The sequence below is a fragment of the Anolis sagrei genome, chromosome X (assembly GCF_037176765.1).
Source record: "Anolis sagrei isolate rAnoSag1 chromosome X, rAnoSag1.mat, whole genome shotgun sequence".
Lineage (NCBI taxonomy): Eukaryota > Metazoa > Chordata > Lepidosauria > Squamata > Dactyloidae > Anolis > Anolis sagrei.
Window position 1 is genome coordinate 85,174,077 of NC_090034.1, and position 24,878 is coordinate 85,198,954.

The window sequence follows — 24,878 nt, forward strand, 5'->3', positions numbered from 1 at the left end:
ACAAGAGCTGAACCCTAGTTCCACTGATCATGGCTCCCCCCCCCCCCCGATTTTGTGTGTGTGTGTGTGTGTCAGGAGAAACTTGAGAAACTGTAAATTGCTTCTGGTGTGAGAGAACTGGCCATCTGCAAGGATGTTGCCCAGGGGACACCTGGATGTTTTGATATTTTACCATCCTTGTGGGAGACTTCTCTCGTGTCCCCTCGAGAGCTGGAGCTGACAGAGGGAGCTCATCCACACTCTCCCTGGGTTCAAACCTCCAACCTGTTGGTCTTCAATCCTGCCGGCACAAGAGTTTAACCCACTGCACCATGGGGGGGGGGGGGGGGCTCGTGAAATAGTTTGTGAAATGTATCTAAGGCAGGAAGACAACACACGTACAGAAATGGCAAAGTGATGGCATGTATATTAAACAATTTATTGGCATGTTCCCTTCCAGGTTGCTCAATATGAGCCCCTCTGATACAGGAATGCTTTCATCTTATACTAGGGTTCCTTTGTTCTGCTTCTTCTTCTTTTTCCTTGACCTGGGTCTCCATGGGATTCTCGGTTTCAGCTTCCCCTCAGCTTTTAGCTTCTGTGTCTCTTGGAAGACCTAAAAGATCGAGAGGAAAAATAGAGAAGACAATTAAGGATCCATCAACATTTAAGCAAGACTATTCGCCTGGTCTCCAATGATTCCCTATGGAGCTGGTTCCCTTCATTTGCATCGGTTTATAAGTCCAGGAATGTGACCCCAATATATTCTGAGATTCACTTGGTAGTCTCCAGCATAAACATTTCCTGTCCTAACCAAGGTTCTTCCTTCTATCTGAACTGCATCTTAAGCATCACCTGTCTAGATTATATAAGAATGAGGTTTTAAGAAAGTTGGAAAAGGAAAGACTGAGACAGGAGGGAGGAGGAATTGGAGGACTTGAAAAAGAAAGTTCACTCTGCCAGTCTGCTAGTCAACACAACAAGAGAAGAGTTGGGTTGCCGTGAATTTTCTGGGCCGAATGGCCCTGTTCTAGACTCCCTCTCTCCTGACGTTTCACCCACATCTCAGGGGTTGTTTATATAAAAGAGGAGAGTTATATAAAAGTAGATGAAAGGTTTCAAGAGGACTTTATGACCTGAAAAGAAAAAGACAGGGCCTTGAAGGGAAAACAGAGAGCTCAGCAGGTAGGGGAGAGAAAGGAGGAGGATGTAAGCTACTGAGAAGGAATGCAAGCAGGCACAAGAGCTGGTAAGAGAGAACAAAACAACTGAGCTTTGCGCATACTCAGAAATACAGCTTAACGGTGTAACATTAGAAAATGTTGATAATTTCCACTACTTTGGCAGCCTCCTCTCCACAAAAGTCAACATTGACACTGAAATACAACAATGCCTGAGCTCTGCGAGTGCAGCTTTTTTCCAAACGAAGCAGAGGTTTGAGGATCGAGACATCCGTAGGGATACCAAGGTGCTTGTTCATAAAGCTATTGTCCTCCCAACCCTGCTATATGCCTGTGAGACGTGGACAGTCTACACATGTCACATGCAACTAGTGGAAAGATTCCATTAGCGTTGCCTCCGAAAAATCCTGCGAATCTCTTGGGAAGACAAGCAGGCAAATGTCAGTGTGCTGGAAGAAGCAAAGACCACCAGCACTGAAGCAATGGTCCTCCGCCATTAACTCCGCTGGACCGGCCACATTGTCCGGATGCCCGACCACGTCTCCCAAAGCAGTTGCTCTACTCTGAACTCAAGAATAGAAACGGAATGTTGGTGGACAGGAAAAGAAATTTAAAGATGGGCTCAAAGCCAACCTTAAAAACTGTGGCATAGACACCGAGAACTGGGAAGCCCTGGCCCTTGAGCACTCCAGCCAGAAGTCAGCTGTGACCAGCAGTGCTGTAGAATTTGAAGAGGCACGAATGGAGGGCGAAAGGGATAAACGTGCCAAGAGGAAGGCGCGTCAAGCCAACCCCATCCGAGACCACCTTCCACTTGGAAACCAATGCCCTCACTGCTGGAGAAGATGCAGAGCAAGAATAGGGCTCCACGGTCACCTACAGACCCACCAGTACACCTATCTTGGAAGGCTATCCTACTCGGACAACGAGGGATCACCTAAGAAGTAAGCTCAGAAAGTTCTGACTATAAAGCAACACTACACATTTCAGCTGTGTAGCACATTTCTCTTTCCTGTCACCTGGTGGCTTTGCTTTGCAAATTAAAGCTATTGATTTAAATCTCCTCGTTACTAGTGTCTGATTGGAATAGAGATACTAGGGGTTTTGGGAATACTGAGCCTCAACCATCTCACCTTGAGGCACAGGGCCTTTTTGGCCAGCCAGCGCCTTGTGACCCGACGGCAGAAAGGCGGAGGAGCCACGTACTCAATGCCCAGCTGCTGGCAGGTCTTCTCAAAGGCGTCGTAGCGGCTGCGGCGCAGGTACTTCAGAAGCTTCCTCCGCCGGTCAATGGCCATCAGCATGTGACGACGGTTAAACTTGTCCTGGAGGGAAAGGCATAGCTCTACCGACTGTACAAAAATGCAGTGCGAGAGGTGGGAAACTACATGAGGTGTACGCATGCACAGTTTTCCTCTTTTGGCTTCCCTCTTCCATACAGGCTGCACTACCATATTCATGGTTTTGGTTTTTTACTTTGTCCACTTTGGGTATATTTGAGAAATGTGAAATTTGAAGTTTGTGGAAACTTTTTATTTATTTATTTACTGCATGTATATACTGCTTTTCTTATCCCGAGGTGACTCAAAGCAGTGTATGACAAGAAATGGCAAGATTCAATGCCAACATATCTACGAAACCAAATCATAATAACTAATACAACTATAAAACTATAAATTAAACCTTAAAATCATAATAAACATAGAACATAAACAGACATTTATAATTAAAATATAGAATTAAAACATTTTAATACAGCATTCAAATTGCAAAATCCAGAATCATAATCGGAAGCCATTCCCATTGTCAATTGCACTTATGTCATATTCATTGCTTGGTTTGGTCTTTGGTCCTGAGGGTCTTGAAGGGATTCGCGCCTTCATTTGGTTCACTTTCCCCCTGCATTGCGACCCACTTTTAAAGGCCCTTCACTGATTCTGGTTATAAATCTAATGAAGGAGTTTTCAAACTTTTAAAGTGAGGGGCCAGTTCACGGTTCCTCAGACTGTTGGGGGGCTGAACTATAGTTTGGAAAAAAAATAACTAAATTTTTTTAGTTAAAAATTAACGTTAAAAATTCCTATAGACACTGCACATATCTTATCTATAATGCAAAAAAAAAAAAAATCAATGAAAGAGAAAACAATATTTAAAATGAAGAACAATTTTCACCAACATAAACTTACCCATCTTCCAATGGGAAGTGTGGGCCTACTTTTGGATGACGAAATAGTCAAGTTAATTAGGATTGTTGTTGTGTGCCTTCAAATAATTTCAGACTTAGGGAAAACCTAAGTCTAAAGTTAAGGGCAGGGGCCAGATAAATGACCTTGGAGGGCCGCATCTGGCCCACGGGCCTAAGTTTGGGGACCCCTGATCTAATGACTAAAATTAATTGGATTCACTTATTACAAAATTACAGTGCAATCAACTCTGTATTTCCATCCATAAAGTTCCTTACAAAGTCTAAGTTAATAAAAACAAAGGTGGGAAGGAAATGCTTTCATCATTTTATGTGAGGATGTGAAACATACCCTGTTGCAGCAAATCACAAGACCCAAAGTGAGTTCAAAAATGAAGCAACTTCCATGCCAACCAATATTGTGCAAAATGTCATTTCCGTCTTGAACCTTACTCCCCAGCTAGTTCAGCATGAAATACTAGCAACCTGCTCATCCATGTGCTTCTTTGCATCTTTGCATCACAAGATTTTGCTGATTTTGGAATCGGTTTTATAGTACTTTCTGCAATAGGATGCGAGACATGTAACCTGTTCCAGAGAAAGTTACCTTTGGGTGCATCTGCAGATGTTCTTGTTGTGTGCGGATCTTGGCTGTCAAATATGCAACTGAAACAAAAGAAAACCACTATGAGAAGGCTATTTCCACAAGATGAAACTTGGATATTTTCCCATCCCAGTTTCAATAATTTGTATTTAATTAATAGAACATATCCTATTCTGCATTATGGGATCTCAAGATTCTATCTTTAAAAAAAGGCAATTTAACCTGACTCAATCAAGAAGCCACAATGGAGGTCTCCCACTCAGAGGGTCACCACAAGTCAGTGGTTGACTTAACAACAGAGATCCCAATGGTGCACTGGGTTAAACCCTTGTGCCGGCAGGACTGAAGACCAACAGGTCAGAGGTTTGAATCTGGGGAGAGCGCGGATGAGCTCCCTCTCCCCATGCGGGGACATGAGAGAAGCCTCCCACAGGAATGGTAAAACATCAAAACATCCAGGCGTCCTTTGGGCAACATCCTTGAAGACAGCCAATTCTCTCACATCAGAAGTGACTTGCAGTTTCTCAAGTCGCTCCTGACACGAAAAAAAGGTGCAATGAAATCCTGCAGTGTAGAATATGCACCCCACACCTTTTAATATATGTGTTTGAATGATCTCACGGCATTCTCTGTGCATTTTAATGCAGAAATGCCACTTTTTAATGCATTTAGTGCATTTATACAACTTTAATGACACGAAAAAAACCCAACAACAACAACAAAATAATTTCAAGCATGAAAATATTTGAAATGCACTAAAGGAACTCTTTGACAAGACAGTTTTAAAACCAGCTAAAAGTTTAAATCTTCCATTTCATAACCTTTCAGTTTCCCTTGACCTCCAAAAAACACTTACTTTGAACCTCGAAAGAGCCATTGTCATTTGGAGCTTTCCGGACTTTGTCTGCCAGCTGCTCTTTCTTTATTTTCACTTTTTCTTTCTGTGTGCCCAAGGAAAAGGCAGAATTAATGCAAGTATACTTCTGTAATTTACATATTTAATTTAAACCAGTGGTTCTCAACCTCTGGGTCCCCAGATGTTTTGGCCTTCAACCCCTAGAAATCCTAACAGCTGGTAAACTGGATGGGATTTCTGGGAATTGGAGGCCAAAACAACTGGGAACCCACAGGTTGAGAAACACCGATTTAAATCCTTTAAAAATGGTTTGTTATAACTTATGGCTTTGTGATATCAACAGTTATCTGGGGTGCTACATTATGTGACACCTGCAATTTCTAGAGTGGATACAAATGGGGGGCAAATGTGTCATACTACAAGGGTTGTCACTGGAGGTGGCAAGAGGATGAAAAAGAGAGGTGGAGGTGGCAGTTAGGAGTAAAGTGAATTAGGGATGCAAGGTTTGTTTCTTGCCACATAACATACCGTTTTCACCTGCAAGGGTGGCCAGAAAATATAACTTGAAGCCACTTTTAGTCCTCTTAAAAAAAGAAATAGAATGGTTGCTCTAGGGCAGTGGTTCCCAATCTTTGGTCTTCCAGGTGTTTTGGACTTCAGCTCCTACAATACCTATCAGATGGTAAGCTGGCTGAGGTTCCTGGGAGGTGAAGTACAAAACAACTGGAGGACCAAAGGTTGGGAACCACTGCTCTAGGCCCTTTTGCAGAGCTTGGGAAAAGCCTGGCCACAGGCCATAAAAGAGCCACAAAAGGCTGCCAAGTGCTTGTTGGTTGTATGGGCCCCTTCTTGAACAAAACCATGAGTTGACAACTTTTCTGCCTGCCTACAGCAAAGGCAGAAATTGTATTCTTTATGGCTTTTTAAGGCAAGGCCTAAGAAATGAAGTACAAAAGGACAGGAAAAGGAATGATCCTGTATGAAGACCAGTTGCTAGGCTAAGAAAGAACTGACCTGGCTTGCCATTTCCAAAGACAGTAGCCTTCTCACAACGTCATCAACCCTGTAAAAAAGCATAGGACAGATCCTTGAATTGCTCATTTATCTCTTGATGAGCTTAGGTTTTAAAGACCAGTCTTGAGAGAGGTTACAATTAAAGGAATTAAATTTAGTCCTGAGAATATGATTTGCTCCCATATTTATATTGAAGATAGAAAACATGGATTTTTTAAAATGGGTTCACTGCAGTTTGAAGATGCCAGGCAATAAAACAAAACTTTAACTGTATCTTGTGGAACAGGAGGATGGCTTCTTTCCTTCCTATTTCAGAATCTGGCAAAGTGGTATACAGGCCATGACCAGCTTTGCTCTCTAAATGCACAGCTGGCGACCCCCTTTGTTGGAAACACTTACTGGTTCACAACTGGGACATTAGCATATTTCCACTGCAACATTGTAGGAGGCAAGTCATTCAAATGGCTGGTGATTTCTGCAAACAAAAAATCAAAGAGATTGTTGAAAGGACAGTTATTGTGCCAAATCTTCTGACACGCTGTTTCCAGCGGTGGCCAGATAGTTATTTTGAGAAAGCCACAAACTGGTGCTGGAGTCATTGCAAAACATAATTCTCTGCCTGTCTCTGAGTATAAGGAATTATATTGCAAGGAGACAGTAAAAGATTCCAGATAAGAAAGATTTAATGACATGAGAAATTTAAGTTATTTCCCTGGCGAAAAGAACATGCATTGCCTTAGAAACCGCCTTTATTTTCACGTCTCAGTTAGATCCAGACTTGGGATGAGTGGCTATTATGATGATGATGATTATGTTTATTTAAATCCTGTTTTCCTCTCTTAAAACAACACTCAAAGTGACTAAGCTCTGTCCTTAGCTTTCTGACAGAGAAGTGTAAATATCTCACAACATGAGAAATCCCAGGATTTAACTGAAAGGATCCAATGGCTATTTAAAGTGGGATCAAACTGTTCCGCTTCTGCAGTGTGGACATAGCCTTTGGGTGGAAGGGATGCGGCTTGGCCCCACTGCTGTGGGATCCTAGGAGGTTTGTTCCTAGTTTGAAAGTGTTATTTCTGTTTGATTGTCTAGTTGTTCTACTTTCAAATTAGAGAGCTGGGTCTAAACTAACAACATGAATTTCAATAAGGACAAATGTAACATACTACATTTCATTATTTGCAGAATAATTACATGCAAAGATACATAATGGCTCAGCAACAGTCCATGTGAAAGTAATCTTGGAGTCTTTGTGGACAACAGGTTGAACATGAGACAACAGTGTGATTCAGCAACTAAAAAAGCTGTATCAAAAGGAGTATAGTGTCTAGATCGAGGGAAGTCATGGTGCCTCTCTATTCTGCTTTAATCAGGCCTCTTCACATGAAATACTGTATCCAATTCTGGGGTCCACAGTTCAAAATACATATTGACAAGCTGGAAGGTGTCCAGAGGAGGGCAACTAAAATGATCAAAGGTCTGGAGACAATGCCCTATGAGAAGCTTCTTAGAGAGTTGGGTATGTTTAGCCTGCAGAAGAGTAGGTTGAGAGGAGACATAATAGCCATGTATAAAAATATGAAAGGGTGTCATAAGGAAGAGGGAACAGGTTTGTTTTCTGCTGTTCTTGAAACCAGGACTCGGAAAAATGGGTTCAAATTACAGGAAAGGAGATTCCACCTGAACATTAGGAAGAACTTCCTGACCATACAAGCTGTTCAATTTGGAACTCTCTGCCTCAGAGTTTGGTGGAAGCTCCTTCCTTGGAAACTTTTAAACAGAGGCTGGATGGCCATCTGTCAGGGAGACTTTGTGTTTTTCCTGCATAGCAGGGGGTTGGACTAGATGGTCCATGGGGTCTCTTCCAACTCTACTATTCTATGAAAATGTCTATTCTACTCCAGAAACTTTGTTTTTGTTGCTGCCACAAATTCTGTTGGATAGTTTGAGACTCTATGAAAGATTCACTGAAAAAATATAGCAGGATGTGCTATAGCAGGATGTCTTGCAAAACTAAGTTTGCAGTTTAATTAACCTTTTCCATGTTTTTATGATAGAACCAATTAGGAAATGACATTTATAAACGCAGAAACAGAAATCATGTTACATAGTATTATTATTTATTTGCATCCCACATTCTCTCTTAAAAAAGAGACTCAAAGTAGCTGACAATAAAACCAATACAACACAATGTAAAACCTAGAATATAGAAACATTTAAATCAAACTTGGTGAAACTGTGATGCTGTCTTTTGGGTAGATGACTAGATATTCTACTCTTCAATTATTCTCCCATATCAATTTTGGAGAGCAATTGTAAGAGATTCTTCAAGAAAACACTCTCATTTCTGATGGCCTTTTTCACCTGACAAACTGAGAGACACAGTAAAGGGCTAGGAGAGAATGGCTCGACCCACTCACCTGGCTTCTTCCTCCGGACGGGACGAGGGTAAGCCCTGGCCACTTGGAGGAGAGGAGTCTTGCCTGGAAAAAAAAAGCCTGACATTTAAAATGTGCAGAGAAACACTGGGATGTTTTCAGCCCAATGTCTGCTTTGATACTTTCAGTGTGTTTTAAGAGAGCTTCAGGGTTTCAGGTGCAAAATACCTGAAGGGAAGGGGATTCTGGGAGAGGCAGTCCAAAAAAAAAAGGCACCTTCCCCTTGCTTTGGAAATTCTGGGAGAAACATTTCTGAAACCATGAAGTGTATGTTGCTGTTGTTGTCATTTATAGCCTGACTTTTTCTCTCTTCAAAGAGACTTGACACGGCTAAGTTTGGAAGTTCATGGTTTGTATCTCAATCCAGATAATAGCCAGATATAATAAATGCATGTAATACTAACAATGTGTTTTAACTGTGGGATATGTTTTTATTGTTTATTGTTGATTTCTACTGGCATTGAATTCTTGCTGGAGCTGTAAACTGCCTGGGGTGAGAAAGGTGGGGTAAAAAATGAAGTAAATAACCATGTGTTCATGGGTCTTTCCGATCTCTCCTCAGCCACGACTCCTGATGGAATTCTGGGATTTGTAGTTCACTGTGGCTCCATAGCTTTCTGACAGAAGTGTAAATATCTCATGAAACAACAAACTCCAGGATTCCACTGAAAGGCTGTTTAAAGTGGGATCAAACTGGTCTACTTTTTAGAATTACAGGGAATTACAGGGAGCGATCAATCGCCCTGTTTAAGGAGCTCCATTGGCTGCCGTTCATTTTGCGGTCCCAATTCAAGATGCAAGTTTTAACCTATAATGACCTAAACGATTTGGGACGCGCCTACCTTAGTGACCGCATCTCCTTCCATAAACCCACACAATCTCTTCGATCCTCGGGGGAGGCCCTCTTTTCGCCCCTTCCTCCATCACAGACTCGACTTGTGGGAACGAGGGAGAGAGCCTTCCCTGCTGTGGCCACCCAGCTGTGGAACTCATTACCTGGTGAGATTAGGCAAGCCCCTGCCCTGGCAGCCTTCAAGAAGGACCTAAAAACATGGCTTTTCCGATGTGCCTTTGGAGATTGACCATATATTTCTTTCCTGTTGTTTCTCTCACAATGTTGTCCTTATATTGCATTTCCCCTAATCCCTCACCTTTCTTAAGGCCTGACTCCACTGTTCCGTCCCCTATGAGCTCCTCCCTTACATATCCATCTTTTTCATTGTTATCTCTTCCAGAATTTTATCATTTTATGTCGTACATTTGGCCCGCCCACTGTGTTTGATTTTTCACTTTGTATTTTGCACTGCTTATTGTATTCTTATGTTTTATTTCTTTTATTGTGATGTTATTTTTGCTGTTCTGTACTTATTATGCTGTAATTGTATTACTGGGCTTGGCCTCATGTAAGCTACCCCGAGTCCCCTCTACCGTTACGAGACACTACTAAAAGTATGGAACAAATTTAAGAATTATATCTACAATAGAACACCCATGTGGATCTCTCCGACGGAGGCATTCCACAAGAGGGAAATTCCCAGGGAGAGATGGCTTTCCTATAAACATATCTTAATAAAAGATAATAATAAATGGCATCTAAGATCCATGGAAGAATTAAAGAAAATAGATGAGGAAATAGGCTGGTTCCACTACATTCAGGCTAAAGAACACTTTAATGAAGACTCAAAAGTAGGATTTAATGAAAACGACACCTGTTGGGATAGCACTGCTTATTGTATTCTTATGTTTTATTTATTTTATTGTGATGTTATTTTTGCTGTTCTGTACTTATTATGCTGTAATTGTATTACCGGGCTTGGCCTCATGTAAGCCACCCTGAGTCTCCTCTGGGGAGATTTTGGCGGGGTATAAATAAAATGTATTATTATTATTATTATTATTATTAGTAGTAGTAGTAGTAGTATTACTTCTGCAGTGTGAACATGCTGGTTGCATGGGTATCAGCCAGCACGTCAATGACTTAAATCCAGACATAGTTTTCTAAGATCTACAGAGACACTCGCTGGAACGCCTCAGCAAGCGAGAGACCAAAAGTGGCAGGCTCAAACCCAGAACACCAACCAATGGCTGATACCAAATGAGACTCTGGGCACACAGAAGACTGGGCGACTTGGAAGGCGCTGAACAGACTGCGCTCTGGCACCACGAGATGCAGAGCCAACCTTCAGAAATGGGGCTACAAAGTGGAATCCTCGACATGCGAGTGCGGAGAGGAGCAAACCACTGACCACCTGCTGCAATGCAACCTGAGCCCAGCCACATGCACAATGGAGGACCTTCGTGCAGCAACACCAGAGGCGCTCCAAGTGGCCAGATACTGGTCAAAGGACATTTAATCAACTACCAAACTCACACATTTTGTATTTTCTCTGTTTGTTTGCTTTGTTTCTGTTAGAAATGTAATATAATTGACTGGCTTTTTTTTGTTGTGTCAGGAGCGTCCTGTTGTGAGAGAATTGGCCGTCTGCAAGGACGTTGCCCAGGGGACGCCCGGATGATTTTTTGATGTTTTTATCATCCTTGTGGGAGGCTTCTCTCATGTCCCCACATGAGGAGCTGGAGCTGATAGAGGGAGCTCATCCGCCTCTCCCCAGATTTGAACCTGCGACCTGTCGGTCTTCAGTCCTGTCGACACAGGGGTTTAACCCACTGTGCCACCGCAGTGGCTGCCCTGACACGAGAAATAAAATAAAAATAAATGCAGTGTGGATACAGCCTTTGGGTGGAAGGGATGCAGCCTGCCCCCATTTGAACTGCTGTGGGATCCTAACAGTTGTAGTTTCTTCCAAGGCCCAATCCCCTTTCTCCAAGAAGGTTAAAGACCTCCTTAAACTACAAATCCCAGTCTCCTACCGCATTCCCCCTTCCTTACTCTGAGATAGTGTCCCATTTGGGGCGCAGGGGCCTCTCAGAGCGGCCCCCATCAAGGCCCGGGCGCCTCGCAGCCACATCTTGGTTCCGGCTTCTCTGCTTTCCTCTTCAGAACCTGGGAGCCGCCATATTGGAACGTCAAAAGGACAACGTCATGCCGTAAGCAGTAGGAGCGGCCAAAAGGAGGCATGGCTCCGCCCTTCTTGGAATGATTGACAGCGCGCGCGACCTCTAGTTTGCCTTTCCTTTGGATGAGCGCGTCGGGGGGTGCGCACGCTCCTCGGGAAGCCACTGATTGGCTTGTGCACCTCTGGGGGCGTGGTCTCGGGGAGGGAATCAAAACTCTCAGAACCCTCCAGGAAGCAGAGTTTTCCCCATAAACTTTCATAGAATCATAGAATCATAGAATCAAAGAGTTGGAAGAGACCTCATGGGCCATCCAGTCCAACCCTCTGCCAAGAAGCAGGAATATTGCATTTAAATCACCCCTGGCAGATGGCCATCCAGCCTCTGTTTAAAAACTTCCAAAGAAGGAGCCTCCACCACACTCCGGGGCAGAGAGTTCCACTGCTGAACGGCTCTCACAGTCAGGAAATTTTTCCTCATGTTCAGATGGAATCTCCTTTCTTGTAGTTTGAAGCCATTGTTCCGCGTCCTGGTCTCCAAGGAAGCAGAAAACAAGCTTGCTCCCTCCTCCCAGTGGCTTCCTCCACCATATTTATACATGGCTATCATATCTCCTCTCAGCCTTCTCTTCTTCAGGCTAAACATGCCCAGCTCCTTAAGCCGCTCCTCATAGGGCTTGTTCTCCAGACCCTTCATCATTTTAGTCGTCCTCCTCTGGACACATTCCAGCTTGTCAATATCTCTCTTGAATTGTGGTGCCCAGAATTGGACACAATATTCCAGGTGTCTAACCAAAGCGGAATAGAGGGGTAGCATTACTTCCCTAGATCTAGACACTATGCTCCTATTGATCCCATTGGCTTTTTTTGCTGCCACATCACATTGTTGGCTCATGTTTAACTTGTTGTCCACGAGGACTCCAAGATCTTTTTCAGACGTACTGCTCTCGAGCCAGGCATTGTCCCCCATTCTGTATCTTTGCATTTCGTTTTTCCTGCCAAAGTGGAGTATCTTGCATTTGTTGAACTTCATTTTGTTAGTTTTGGCCCATCTCTCTAATCTGTCAAGATCGTTTTGAATCCTGCTCCTGTCCTCTGGAGTATTGGCTATCCCTCCCAATTTGGTGTCGTCTGCAAACTTGATGATCCTGCCTTCTAACCCTTCATCTAAGTCATTAATAAAGATGTTGAACAGGACCGGGCCCAGGACGGAACCCTGCGGCACTCCGCTCGTCACTTCTTTCCAAGATGAAGAGGAAGCATTAGTGAGCACTCTCTGTGTTCGTCCACTTAACCAATTATAGATCCACCTCACCGTAGTTTTGCCTAGCCCACATTGGACTAGTTTCCTTGCCAGAAGGTCATGGGGGACCTTGTCGAAGGCCTTACTGAAATCCAGGTACGCTACATCCACGGCATTCCCCGCATCAACCCCGCTTTGTTATCCTGTTGCACATGCGTTTATATAGCTATTAAATACTAAATTAAATACTATTTAATATGCCATCACTCTGTTTATTGTTAATTTGTGTGTGTGTTATATTTTAATATTTTTGAACGTTTATGAATTCATCTTACTTTGAAATCCTAGGAAATAGACACTAAACTTACTTAATATGCCACCACTCTGTTTATTTTTAGGCATGTGTTTTTAATTTTTGTGTGTGCTGTATTTTTTTTTAACGTTTCTGAATTGAAATCCTAGGAAATGGACACTGAACTCAATCACACTTGTTTTGCATTTGTTCTACAATGTAAATAATAATAATAATAATAATAATAATAATAATATGGATCATCGGTGTTGCAATCCCAGGTGGCAGCAGGATTGCAGAGAAACAACTGGAAAAGCTGAAACGATATGAGGATTTAAAAATCGAACTGCAAAGACTCTGGCACAAAAACAGTAAAGGTGGTCCCAGTGGTGATCGGCACACTGGGTGCAGTGCCTAAAGACCTTGGCCTGCACTTAAACACAATCGGTGCTGGCAAGATCACCATCTGCCAGTTGCAGAAGGCCACCTTACTGGGATCTGCACGCATTATTCGCTGATACATCACACAGTCCTAGACACTTGGGAATTGTCCAACGTGTGATCCAGTTCAACAGCCAGCAGAGTGTCTGCTGTGTACTCATCTTGTTGTGTTTCAAATAATAATAAAAAATACATAATAACCACATCCATAAAATAACCATAAAATGCAATCAGCCTGAAGCCTATAAAGCCTAGACAATGTCAAGCATGGGCATGTGAAAAATGTGGTCAGCAAAGAATATACCCAAATAGTCAGAAAGGTTTTGAAGAGCAAACTAAATGGCAGAAATGCAACCAAGGCTATCAACACCTGACACCATCCCCATCATTCGATACACTGCTGGAATTATGAACTGGATACAAGCAGAGCTGGATGATCTGGACAGAAAAACAAGAAAACTGATGACAATCCACTACGTGTTATACCCGCGTAGTGATGTCGACAGACTTTACCTGCCCAGAAAATCAGGAGGCAGAGGACTTCTGCAAGTGAAACAAACAGTAGAAAAAGAGAAATATGCACTGGCAGATTATGTGAAAGGCAGTCAAGAACCAACATTGATGGAAGTCAATAGTAGTAAACTGCTCAAAGTGCAAAAGACAATGAATACTGTAAAAACACAATCCAGAGCAGAAGAGAAAACTGGTGAAAGAAGGCCCTCCATGGACAGTTCCTGGGAAAAATTGAGAGCCAAATTGACAAAGAAAAAACATGGCTGTGGTTCACAAATGGAACTCTGTAAAAGGAGATGGAGGGCCTGATTCTGGCAGTCCAAGAACAAGCCATTCAGACCAATGAAATTAAACCCAGAATTGAAAAGTCAACGACAGATCCCAAATGTAGATTCTGCAAGGAAGCAGATGAAACAATAGGTCACATCCTCAACTACTCAAGAAGATCGCGCAGACAGACTACAAGCAGAGGCATAACACCGTTGCTCAGATGATTCATTGGAAATTGTGCCACAAATACCATCTGCCCGCAACAAAGAACTGGTGGGATCACAAGCCAGAAAAAGTTACAGAGAATGAACGTGTCAAGCTACTCTGGGACTTCTGAATTCAGAAAGACAGAGTTTTGGAGCACAATACTCCTGTTAAAAAACAAAGTATGGATCGTTGATGTTGCAATCCCAGGTGACAGCAAGACTGAAAAGAAAGAACTGGAAAAGCTGACACAATATGAGGATTTAAAGATTGAACTGTAAAAACTCTGGCACAAGCCAGTAAAGGTGGTCCCAGTGGTGATCGGCACACTGGGTGCAGTGCCTAAAGACCTTGGCCTGCACTTAAACATAATCGGCGCTGACAAAATCACCATCTGCCAGCTGCAGAAGGCCACCTTACTGGGATCTGCATGCATTATTCTCCGATAAGTGTCCGACATGTGATCCAATACAACAGCCAGCAGAGTGATTTTGTCTGCTGTGGACTCATTTTGTTGTGTTAATAGTAATAGTAGTAGTAGTAATAATAATAATAATAATAATAATAATAATAATAATAACATCCCTACTCCAACTGCCACACTGTTGTCACAGAGTGAAGAGGGGGCAGCCATTGTGTCTCATTGTAACGGTTCTTTGCTCCAACTGTGATGCTATGGGTTTAGTCTTCTCTTGAAAGAATATGCCAAGATCCACAGGGGCTGAAGATACTATACATCTTTATTGTTCGGAATACAAGAGTCTAGTGCTACTGCCCATCTGTATCGGGCCTTAACTATAATGTTATTAATCACCCAAAATCTCTAGTGCCTGGTGCTTGCCCTTTCCCACATACAGAGCCCACCTTCTCACACCTCAAGGCTATTGACTTTTATGGCTAGTTCATGTGTCCTAGCAACATCCTGTCTTTTCTTTAGGCCATTGCCCATGTGCTCTATGTTAGTATTGGGGAGCTGATAGTTGCATGACATGAATGATCATGACACTTGTCCACCAGTAATTGGGAGTGAAGATAAAATACTTTGGGAAAAACTTGGTTTTCACTCTAAACACTCCTTCCTTGGTTCCAGCATTAATGAAAAGGAAGGGAAACTCATTTTCTCTTTCTCGGTTCTCAATTTCTCTTTGTACGTGTTTGCTGCCCTTTGTCCAATGGAACATCAAACTCCCCCTCCCATAGGAATATAAAGACAATTTACAATTTTCTCATCATTGCCATCCTCTCCGACATTTCAAAGCTAAACACTGGGATCTGAATGGCTAGGATGGCAAAAGCTATTAACGAGGGTGGAAAATTATTTATTTAAGATATTTGTATTCCGCTCTATCTCACCCCAAAGGGGACTCAAGAGTGCTATACGGTTTTTGGCAATGCAGCATTGCAACACAAAATATAAAACTACATTAAACATTAAAATAAAAAATATGAATGCAATTAAAAACTATTAAAACATAGCACCTAGACTGGTAGTTGGCATTCATGCTGTTTTCATTTATGTCGGTTCTATATTGCACTGTGATTTATGCAATTTGCCAAATGCCTGGTTCTAAAGCCAGGCCTTAACTTTTTTCCTGAACACCAGGAGGGAGGGGTCTGAACTAACATCGTTAGGGAGGGAGTTCCACAGCTGAGGGGCCACCATTGAGAAGGCCTTGTCTCTTGTCCCCACCAGTTTTGCCTGCGAAGGCAATGGGACCGAGAGCACGGCCTCCCCGGCAGATCTTAGCGCACAAAACACCCCAAAAACCTGAACAAGCGGTAGCAGTTTGCTTTTGCTGGAGCCAACTGGGAAGGGCAAGTTGACACAAATGCATTAATACACTTTGACACTTTAATTGCCATGGCTCAATGCTTTGGCATCCTAGGAGTTGTAGTTTGGTAAGGCACCAGTGCTCTTGAGTAGGGAAGATGAAAGACCTTGAGAAAGCACAACTCCTAGGATTCCATCACATTAAACCCTATTCATTATGAGTTCCCGCTCTGGTATCACATACCACCAGGGCTGCATCTGCACTGTAGAAAAAATGCAGTTTGGCCCCACTTTAACTTTTTTGTTTTTCGAGTCAGGAGCGACTTGAGAACCTGCAAGTTGCTCCTGGTGTGAGAAAATTGGCCATCTTCAAGGACATTGCCCAGGGAACACCCGGATGTTTTACCACCCTGTGGGAGACTTTTCTCATGTCCCCAGATGAGAAGCTGGAGCTGACAGATGGGAGCTCACCCTGCTCACCGGATTCGAACCACCAACCTTTTAGTCAGCAGTCCTGCCAGCACAAAGGTCTAACCCATTTTGCCACTGGAGGCCCCTTTAACTTCCATTTAACTGCCATGTCTCAATTCTATAGTGTTAGAGCTTGGTGAGTTCCTAATACCTCCCCCCCCCCCCCAAATTAATATCTAGACTACTGCTTTATTTCTGATCAGAGCCAAACTGAGAGTGACCAGCAAAGAAGTTCCACAAGGTTGAGATGCAGCTTGGCCCTTTTATAATCAGAACTTTTTGAACATGCACAAAGTTCAGTGATCCTTGCAGATCATCACGCCCTCCTCCTCTTGATCCTTTTCCCCACTTTGATCTCTTCTCAATTGTGTATCTAAAACCCTGTTGTGCTGCTATTTTGACTAGCAAAGAGTTTCAGCTTTCTTTTCAACTCCTCAAATTCCCTTCCGTCTCAATCTTTCTTTTTGAACTTTTCTAAAATTTCATTCTTATAAAATCTTATAAAATTCACTTATAAAATTTCACTCTCTTCAATAGAACCCTGGGAGTTATAGTTTTGAAAGATCTTATCTGGCCAAGAGCTCTGGTGCCTCACCAAACAACATCTCCCAGGATTCAACTGCATTGAGCCATGGCAGTGCAAATGGGTCAAACGGCATTCATCCTACAATGTGGATGCACCCGTTTTCTGGCCATTGTAAGCAGCAGAAATGATTCAGATTTGAGAGAAAAGGAGATGCAAAGGAAAGAGTAAGGGAAGATGCATGCGTCTGTGCACATCTAGAAGCAGCCTTTGAACCAGGAGTGGTTTAGGCCCAGAGGAGCAGCAAATGGCCCACATCACGTTCAGCAGAAGTCATGGCTCAAGGTGAGACAATATCAAGGGCTTTGCAAATCTTGGCTTGTCTGGAATAGGAGGAGGAGGCATCATTCTGTTCCCATCAGGGAAGTGAGTTCGAATGTCCTCCTTGACCATAGAAAAAGGAAGAAAGAGAGACTATGGCTGGTGTGGCATTTGGCTGGATTTTTAGCTGGACATCTCCTCCTCTGAGGCATCATATCCACAAGCTGCTTCATCCCTTTGCAAAGTTCATGATTCAGTGAAATCCTGACTGATCTGGAACAACAACAAGGAGGCGGGTTTGAAGATGCTCCAACTTTCTTGGCCTCCTGAGAGAGAGAGATTGGGGTGGGTGGATATGGCTGGCTGATGAACAATTTGGCTGGATGTATAGTTGGATATGTCCTCCACCGAGGCAGGAGAGGCACAATCACAAGTCGTAGCTGCTTCATCAAGGGGGTGAGGGAGAGAGAGAGAGAGAGGAAGAAAAGCTATGACTGGTGTGGTGTTTAGTGGAACACATAGATGAAAACATCCTCCAAGGCATGAGAGCCACAACCACATGGCATAGGAGGATGAGGCAGCTGCTTCACATTTCCTGAAATTTCTGATTCAATACAATCATAACTCATCTGGAATGGGAGCAAGAGGCACTACTCCACCATCTAGGGAGTGAGTTCAACTTCCTTGGACGCTCAAGAGAGAGAAAGGAAGAAAGGAAGGAAGGGAGAGAGAGAGAGACAGAGAAAGACTATGGCTGGTGTGGCATTTCACTGGATGTTTTGATGGATATGTCCTCCTTCGAGGCTAGAGAGACACAATCACAAGGTATAGCTCCTTCATCCTTCCCCAAACTTTGATGATTCCATGAAATCATAACTCATCTGGAATGGGAGCAAGAGGCGTCACTCAAACATCAAGGGTGTGAATTCAATTTCCTTGGACACTCAAGAGAGAGAGGGAAAGAAAGAGAAGCTATGGCTGGTATGGTGCTGAGTGGGACACATGTCTTCCAAGGCAGGAGAGCCACAATCACAACTCCAGGGGCAACTAGTAGACCCTTCGGAAGTTGCTAAGTTCCTCGTCTCCCTCGACCCTGAGGCCTTGCAGGAGCGGGAAGTCCAGCAGGGCCTCTTCCTGGAAGCCACAGCTACTGGTGCCGCTGTCTCGGGCACTGCAGCCTCCGTGGAACCAGAGATTCTCGTAGGGCTTTGGGCTGGGGGTCAGGTCACCGAGTAAAGGCTGCGTGGAGTTGGAACGGATGTAGAAAGCAGGCGTTGGTGTCTGGTCCTGCGTGCGATAGGCCTCCCCTACCACTTTGGCATATTGGACCGACTCTGGACTGTTGACGTAGGAGGCGGGCAGTACCAGGCCGGACATCAGTGTCGCATCTGGTGCCTTGTGAGGCAACGGACCCTGGCCATCAATGGGGAGGCTGTCATCCAGGGCCTTCACGGAGTCACTCTTCCCACAGGAGAGACACTTTTTCTCCTCTGTGTCGATCACAAAGATGGCCGAGATTATGACTGGGCTCATTTCACAAGATTTGGGTGCCAGAGGGGTCTCCTGAGAAGACAGGGGAGACAATGGGGCCTATAAGGTTAAAGTCCTCTGTGTTATTGTTATTATTATTTATTATTACTTCTCTCCCACTTTTTCTCTCTAAAATGAGACCAAATCTGAGTTACCTCTGGCCACTGCTGGATTGAAGAATGGGGTCCCTTATGCCTTGGCATTTGAGTCTCCTTTGTGGAGAGAAAAAGCGGGGTATAAATAGTAACAATAACAACAACAATAACAAAACCATGTAACAAACATAGAAAACATTTCTTTTCCGGGTTTGAAAGTGTTATTTTCTGTTTAATTGTGTGGTTCTTAATTGGAAGTAAACTCCAGAAACTTCGTTTTTGGGTGCCATAAAGTACAGTATGTTGAATTGGTTGAGACTCCATCAGATGTTCATTGAAAAACTAGAGCAAAATGTGCTGCAGGATGTCCCTCCCGCAGTGTATATAATCCAGTTCACAGCAGACACTGTGGATGATCTGCTTTGATAATCTGGATTATATGGTAGTGTAAAAGGGGGCTCAATCAGAGTTAACTGAAGACTGAAGGAAATAATAGTAATACACTCAGCCAGAAAAAGTAAGTTTCTGGAATATAACAACCATTTTAAAGGTAAGTACCACACAATTAAGTATATAATTATTTTTCAAATTGTATTATATAGTGTAATCAGCCAACTGTCACTGCCTTCCAACTGCCACTGTCCAGCCTAAGCATAGGCAGGTATAACCTTTTCTTTGATAGGAGGAATAAGTATTAGTAATGGCCTATTTTTTTGTGTGTGTCAGGAGCAACTGCAAGTTGCTTCTGGTGTGAGAGAATCGGCCATCTGCAAGGACGTTGCTCAGGGGACGCCTGGATGTTTTGATATTTTACCAGCCTTGTGGGAGGCTTCTCTCATGTCCCCACACGGGGAGCCGGAGCTGACAGAGGGAGCTCGTCCGTGCTCTTCCCGGATTCGAACCTGTGACCTATCAGTCTTCAGTCCTGCCGGGACCAGGGTTTAACCCAGCATTTCTCAACCCAGGGGTCAGGACCCCTGAAGGGGTTGCAAGGGGGTGTCAGAGGGGTCGCCAAAGACCATCAGAAAACACAGTATTGTCTGTTAGTCATGGGGGTTCTGTGTAGGAAGTTTGGCCCAATTCTATCGTTGGTGGGAAACAGACTGTTCTTTGATTGTAGGTGAACCATAAATCCCAGCAACTACAACTCCCAAATTTCAAAGACTATTTCCCCAAAACTCCACCAGTGTTCACATTTGGGCATATTAAGTATTTATGCCAAGTTTGGTCCAGATCCATCATTGTTCAAGTCTACAGTGCTCTCTGGATGTAGGTGAACTACAACTCTAAAACTCAAGGTCAATGCCTACCAAACCCTTCCAGTATTTTCTGTTGGTCATGGGAAAATACATCCTGCATATCAGATATTTACATTACGATTCATAACAGTAGCAAAATTACAGTTATGAAGTAGCAATGAAAATAATTTTATGGTTGGGAGTCACCACAACATGAGGAACTGTATGAAGGAGTCGCGGCATTAGGAGAGTTGAGAAACACTAGTTTAACCCATTGCGCCACCACGGGCTCCATAATGGCCTAATAATAAAGACATACTTCAAAAGTGACACTAGAATTGGGAAAGGAGCTCCATGATGCTTTTACAATAAGTTGTTTTTAAAAAATCTCAAAAGGGCACTTTGAGGGAGGTTTTATTTTTTATATTTTACGTCATTCTCAACTCAAATACAAGATTCCCACCCAAAGAAGTAATGGGGAAGGAAGCAATAAACAAATAGTATAATGTAGGACCTAACAACACTGGGTTGCTCTTTCAAGATTCTTAGTTTAATGTGAGTGACTTTCTTTCCAGGGCAGGGCTGTGTGCATGACATCCCAGTTTGCTGATGCTTGTGTGTGTGCTTGTATGTTACACATTGCCCTCTTTGGATGCTTCAGCCCACTATAGAGAGGTGTAGCTACCATTGAAAGCAAGGCAAAGGAGAAGGTGACACAATGACCAGCCTGGTTCAAGAGCAGGCATGGGCAAATTTTGGGCCTCCCTCTAGGTCAGTGTTTCTCAACCTGGGGGTCAGGACCCCTGGGGAGGGGGGTCGCCAAAGACCATCTGAAAATACAGTATTTTTAGTTGATCATGGGGGTTCTGTGTGGGAAGTTTGGCCCAATTCTATCGTGGGTGGAGTTCAGAATGCTCTTTCATTGTAGGCGAACTATAAATCCCAACAACTACAACTCCCAAATGTCAAGGTCTATTTCCCCCAAACTCTGCCAGTGTTCACATTTGGGCATATTGAGTATTTTTGCCAAGTTTGGTCCAGATCCGTCATTGTTTGAGTCCACAGTGCTCTCTGGATGTAGGTGAACTACAACTCCCAAACTCAAGGTCAATGCCCACCAAACCCTTCCAGTATTTTCTGTTGGTCATGGGAGTTCTGTGTGCCATGTTTGGTTTAATTCCATCGTTGGTGGAATTCAGAATGCTCTTTGATTGTAAGCGAACGATAAATCCCAACAACTACAACTCCCAAATGTCAAGGTCTATTTCCCCCAAACTCCGCCAGTGTTCACATTTGGGCATATTGAGTATTTTTGCCAAGTTTGGTCCAGAACCATCATCGTTTGAGTCCACAGTGCTCTCTGGATGTAGGTGAACTACAACTCCCAAACTCAAGGTCAATGCCCACCAAAACCCTTCCAGTATTTTCTATGGGTCATGGGAGTTCTGTGTGCCATGTTTGGTTTAATTCCATCATTGGTGGAATTCAGAATGCTCTTTGATTGTAGGTGAACTATAAATCCCAGCAACTACAACTCCTAAATGATAATATCAGTCCCTTGCCCCAACCCCACCAGTACTCAAATTTGGGCACATCAGGTATTTGTGCCAAATTTGGTCAAGTGAATGAAAATACATCCTGCATATCAGATATTTACATTACAGTTGTCAAGTAGGAACAAAAATAATGTTATGGTTGGGGGTCACCACAGCATGAGGAACTATAGTAAGGGGTTGCAGCATTAGGAAGGTTGAGAATCACTGATCTAGGTGTTTTGGATTTCAACTCCCACAATTCCTCACAGCCAGTAGGGAGTTGAAGTCCAAAACACCTGGTGGGAGGCTCAAAGTTTTCCCATGCCTGGTCAAGAGCGCCCATGCTTACCTCTTGCAGGATGGAAGGGGCCCACTTGCCCAGGCTGCTGTTGGCTGGGTCAGGAACGCTGGGCCAGAACTGTGTCTTCATCCTGTGGGACTCAAGAGAGAGGAAGCAGGTGAGTGAAGGTGCCGATGGGAGAAGAGATGGGTGAATGAATGAAGGAATTATTGTACTAGCCATAGGCCATGACATCAGTAATACACTAACTTTATAAACACTTTCCAATATAAACCTTAAAACGTAACAAGAATTAAAACTAAAACAAGTTCTTTAAAATTATGAAAGCAGAAACATGACAATAACAGCGTCTGCTTTGTGTCATTCCAAACCGTTTCCATTTCTGGCCCCCAGTATGGATTTTGCTACTTTGGCTCTGATCTTTTGGGCTGCGATTGCGAATGTGGCAACCTTTAGTGTTATATTTTTAGAATGATCTGCTACCAAGTCGCAGATCACCGCAGATTGTTGCCATGATGCCCTTTCATCCAAGAGTATGAGATTTTTCCTAGGAGATTTTTCCTAGGGTCATTGTACAAGGGGCAACGCAGCAAATAGTGTGTTAGGTCTTCTATTTCCCCTGTGCCACAAATGCAAAGTCGTTGGGCATGGGGGATCACTCTGTATCTTCCCTCTAGCCAGTTTGATGGCATTGTTTGGAATCGCAGGGCTGTAAATGCTTTCCTCAGGACCGCTGACGTTAGGTCTTGAAGATATTGTTGACGATATTGGCCAGTTTTTAGCCGAGGATACCAGGTAGAGAAACCTTGCAGTTTGCTAATCTGCAAGTTGTTAGCTGCATCCCTCTCAAAGATTTTGTCTCTAATCGCCTTCTTGTCCAGATGCATTAGGGTATCTGTTGATCCATCAGAGTACTGAAGGAGCAAGGCTTGCCAGTATTGTGCCCATCCTCCCTGCTTATACTGCTCCATCATGCATTGCTTTGTTATACTCTCGTCCTCCATTCCCAGGAGTATAAGGGATGGGTGAGCTTTTTGCCTTATCCCTCATCTAGTTGCATATATGGATGGATGGTCCAGCAATGGACACAGCATTGGCTATTTGCAGCTGCTATATGAATCCATTCCAGGTATTGACCCTGCAGGGTCAACATATAAATTGATTATTAAGGATGAAGAATATGTGATAAGAATGATACGAACTAAATGGCAGAAAGAAGGCCAGCTTGCTAGTCAAATCATAATAGAGAGATTAATGAAGGGGATCAAGAAAATAAAAATGGATAAATACAAAGAACTGGAAAGGAAATTCATATTGAAATGGTATAGGACCCCAGTCCATCTTTCATATATGGTGGGAGGCCAATGAATCCAATGTGCTGGCATTGTGGTTTTTATACAAAGGATGGTCTGCACATGTGTAGTGGGAATGCCCAAAGGTAACATCCTTTTGTGGAAAAATGTTGAAGAAAATGGAAAAAAATATTTAAAATACCAATTCAAGTGAAAATGGATTTGATGCTAATTGGAGTTTTAGATTTAAGTGAAAGATCAATAATTATTTAAAGCTATGATTTTAGCAGAACAGGCAGTGATTGCACGGGGTTGGAAAGATGAAAAATAATGGACTATGGAAAACTGGAATAACTATCTATACTCTCAAGTACAATGTGATGGAGCCCCTGGTGGTGCAGTGGGTTAAACTGCTGAGCTGCTGAACTTGCTGATGGAAAGGTTGATGGTTTGGAGAGCGGGGTGAGCTCCTGCTGTTAGTCCCAGCTTCTGCCAACTTAGCAGTTCAAAAACATGCAAATGTAAATAGATCAATAGGTACCACTTCGGTGGGAAGGTAACAGCACTCCATGCAATCATGCTGGCCACATGACCTTGGAGGCATCTATGGACAATGCCGACTCTTCTGCTTAGAAATGGAGATGAGCATCTCTCCCCAGAGTCAGACACGACTAGAATTAATGTCAAAGGGAAACCTTTTTTTTTAGCTTTCACAATCTGATATTATAGCATGTCTAACTCAGGATGCTATGGGTGAGTGTAAAACAAGAGACATCAAAGATAAATGTATAGTTTATATGGAATGGATAAAAAATGGCAAAGCCAATTTGAATATTGTACAGAAATTAAGAAAATTGTGATCATGGATACAGATATAGAAGAAGTACCAGTATGTAGTTTGGGTGATGGGGGGAGGGGATGATAATTTTTTGGGAATTAAAAATTAATTGAATATATATATATATATCAATTCCAGCTTTAAGGGAACTCTCCAAGGTGCTGATCTCCAGCTGAAACAGATTCAGCACATTGGAGAGCTCCCCTCAAAGACTGGCATTCAGCACCTTGAAGAGTCCCCGTAAAACCTGGAGAGACCTTGCCCCACATCAACTAACAGTCGTAAGCCACTATCAGCTGATAAAGGGCTATGGCTGCTGTCCCTTGTATCTCCCAACTCATTGCCCAGCTCTTTCTTACACTCACCGTTTGCTTTTCTGGAAGCAGAAGATGAGGACAATAATCATGGCCAAGAGCAGGCCTACCACCAAATATACAACTGAGATGTCCATGTCATCTGGAAGAAGAGGCAAAAGAGTTTATGAGTAGCAAAGTAAATTGGGGGACGGAACCTTCTGCATCTGAGAGTAAAATGAGAAAGAAAGGCGGAGGGATAGTGTAGGGTTCGCCTAACCCGGCTCAAGTCTGCTTGGCATTCAATGGCTGCACCACCCAATGGTGACTTGCATTGTACCACATGCCACGATGGAGCCATTTCATACATTTACTAGTAAATAAAAGTCATGTGAGGTGCCCTATTTGTGTCTATGGGTCCGTAGGCTGGGATCCTTGC

At 43.2% G+C, this 24,878-nt stretch overlaps 2 protein-coding genes across 2 annotated transcripts in view; both read right to left on the reverse strand.

Annotated features, from left to right (window-relative positions):
• Positions 1-397: 397 nt before the first annotated feature.
• MRPS15 (mitochondrial ribosomal protein S15) lies at positions 398-11,307 on the reverse strand. Its single transcript, XM_060784041.2, has 8 exons — positions 11,145-11,307; positions 8,237-8,299; positions 6,216-6,291; positions 5,817-5,865; positions 4,803-4,887; positions 3,950-4,008; positions 2,294-2,485; positions 398-595 (listed from the first exon to the last, which is right to left on the reverse strand). The coding sequence occupies exons 1-8, from the start codon at positions 11,221-11,223 to the stop codon at positions 482-484; spliced, it is 717 nt and encodes a 238-aa protein (XP_060640024.2). The 5' UTR covers positions 11,224-11,307; the 3' UTR covers positions 398-481.
• A 3,955-nt stretch (positions 11,308-15,262) lies between these two features.
• CSF3R (colony stimulating factor 3 receptor) overlaps positions 15,263-24,878 on the reverse strand; it is a 36,276-nt gene continuing 26,660 nt past the window's right edge. The window contains exons 14-16 of the mRNA XM_067460642.1: positions 24,512-24,602; positions 22,065-22,146; positions 15,263-18,880 (exon numbers count right to left, since the gene is read on the reverse strand). Coding sequence (XP_067316743.1) covers positions 18,365-18,880; positions 22,065-22,146; positions 24,512-24,602 — 689 coding nt within the window. The 3' untranslated portion in view covers positions 15,263-18,364. The remainder of the gene's footprint in view (positions 18,881-22,064; positions 22,147-24,511; positions 24,603-24,878) is intronic.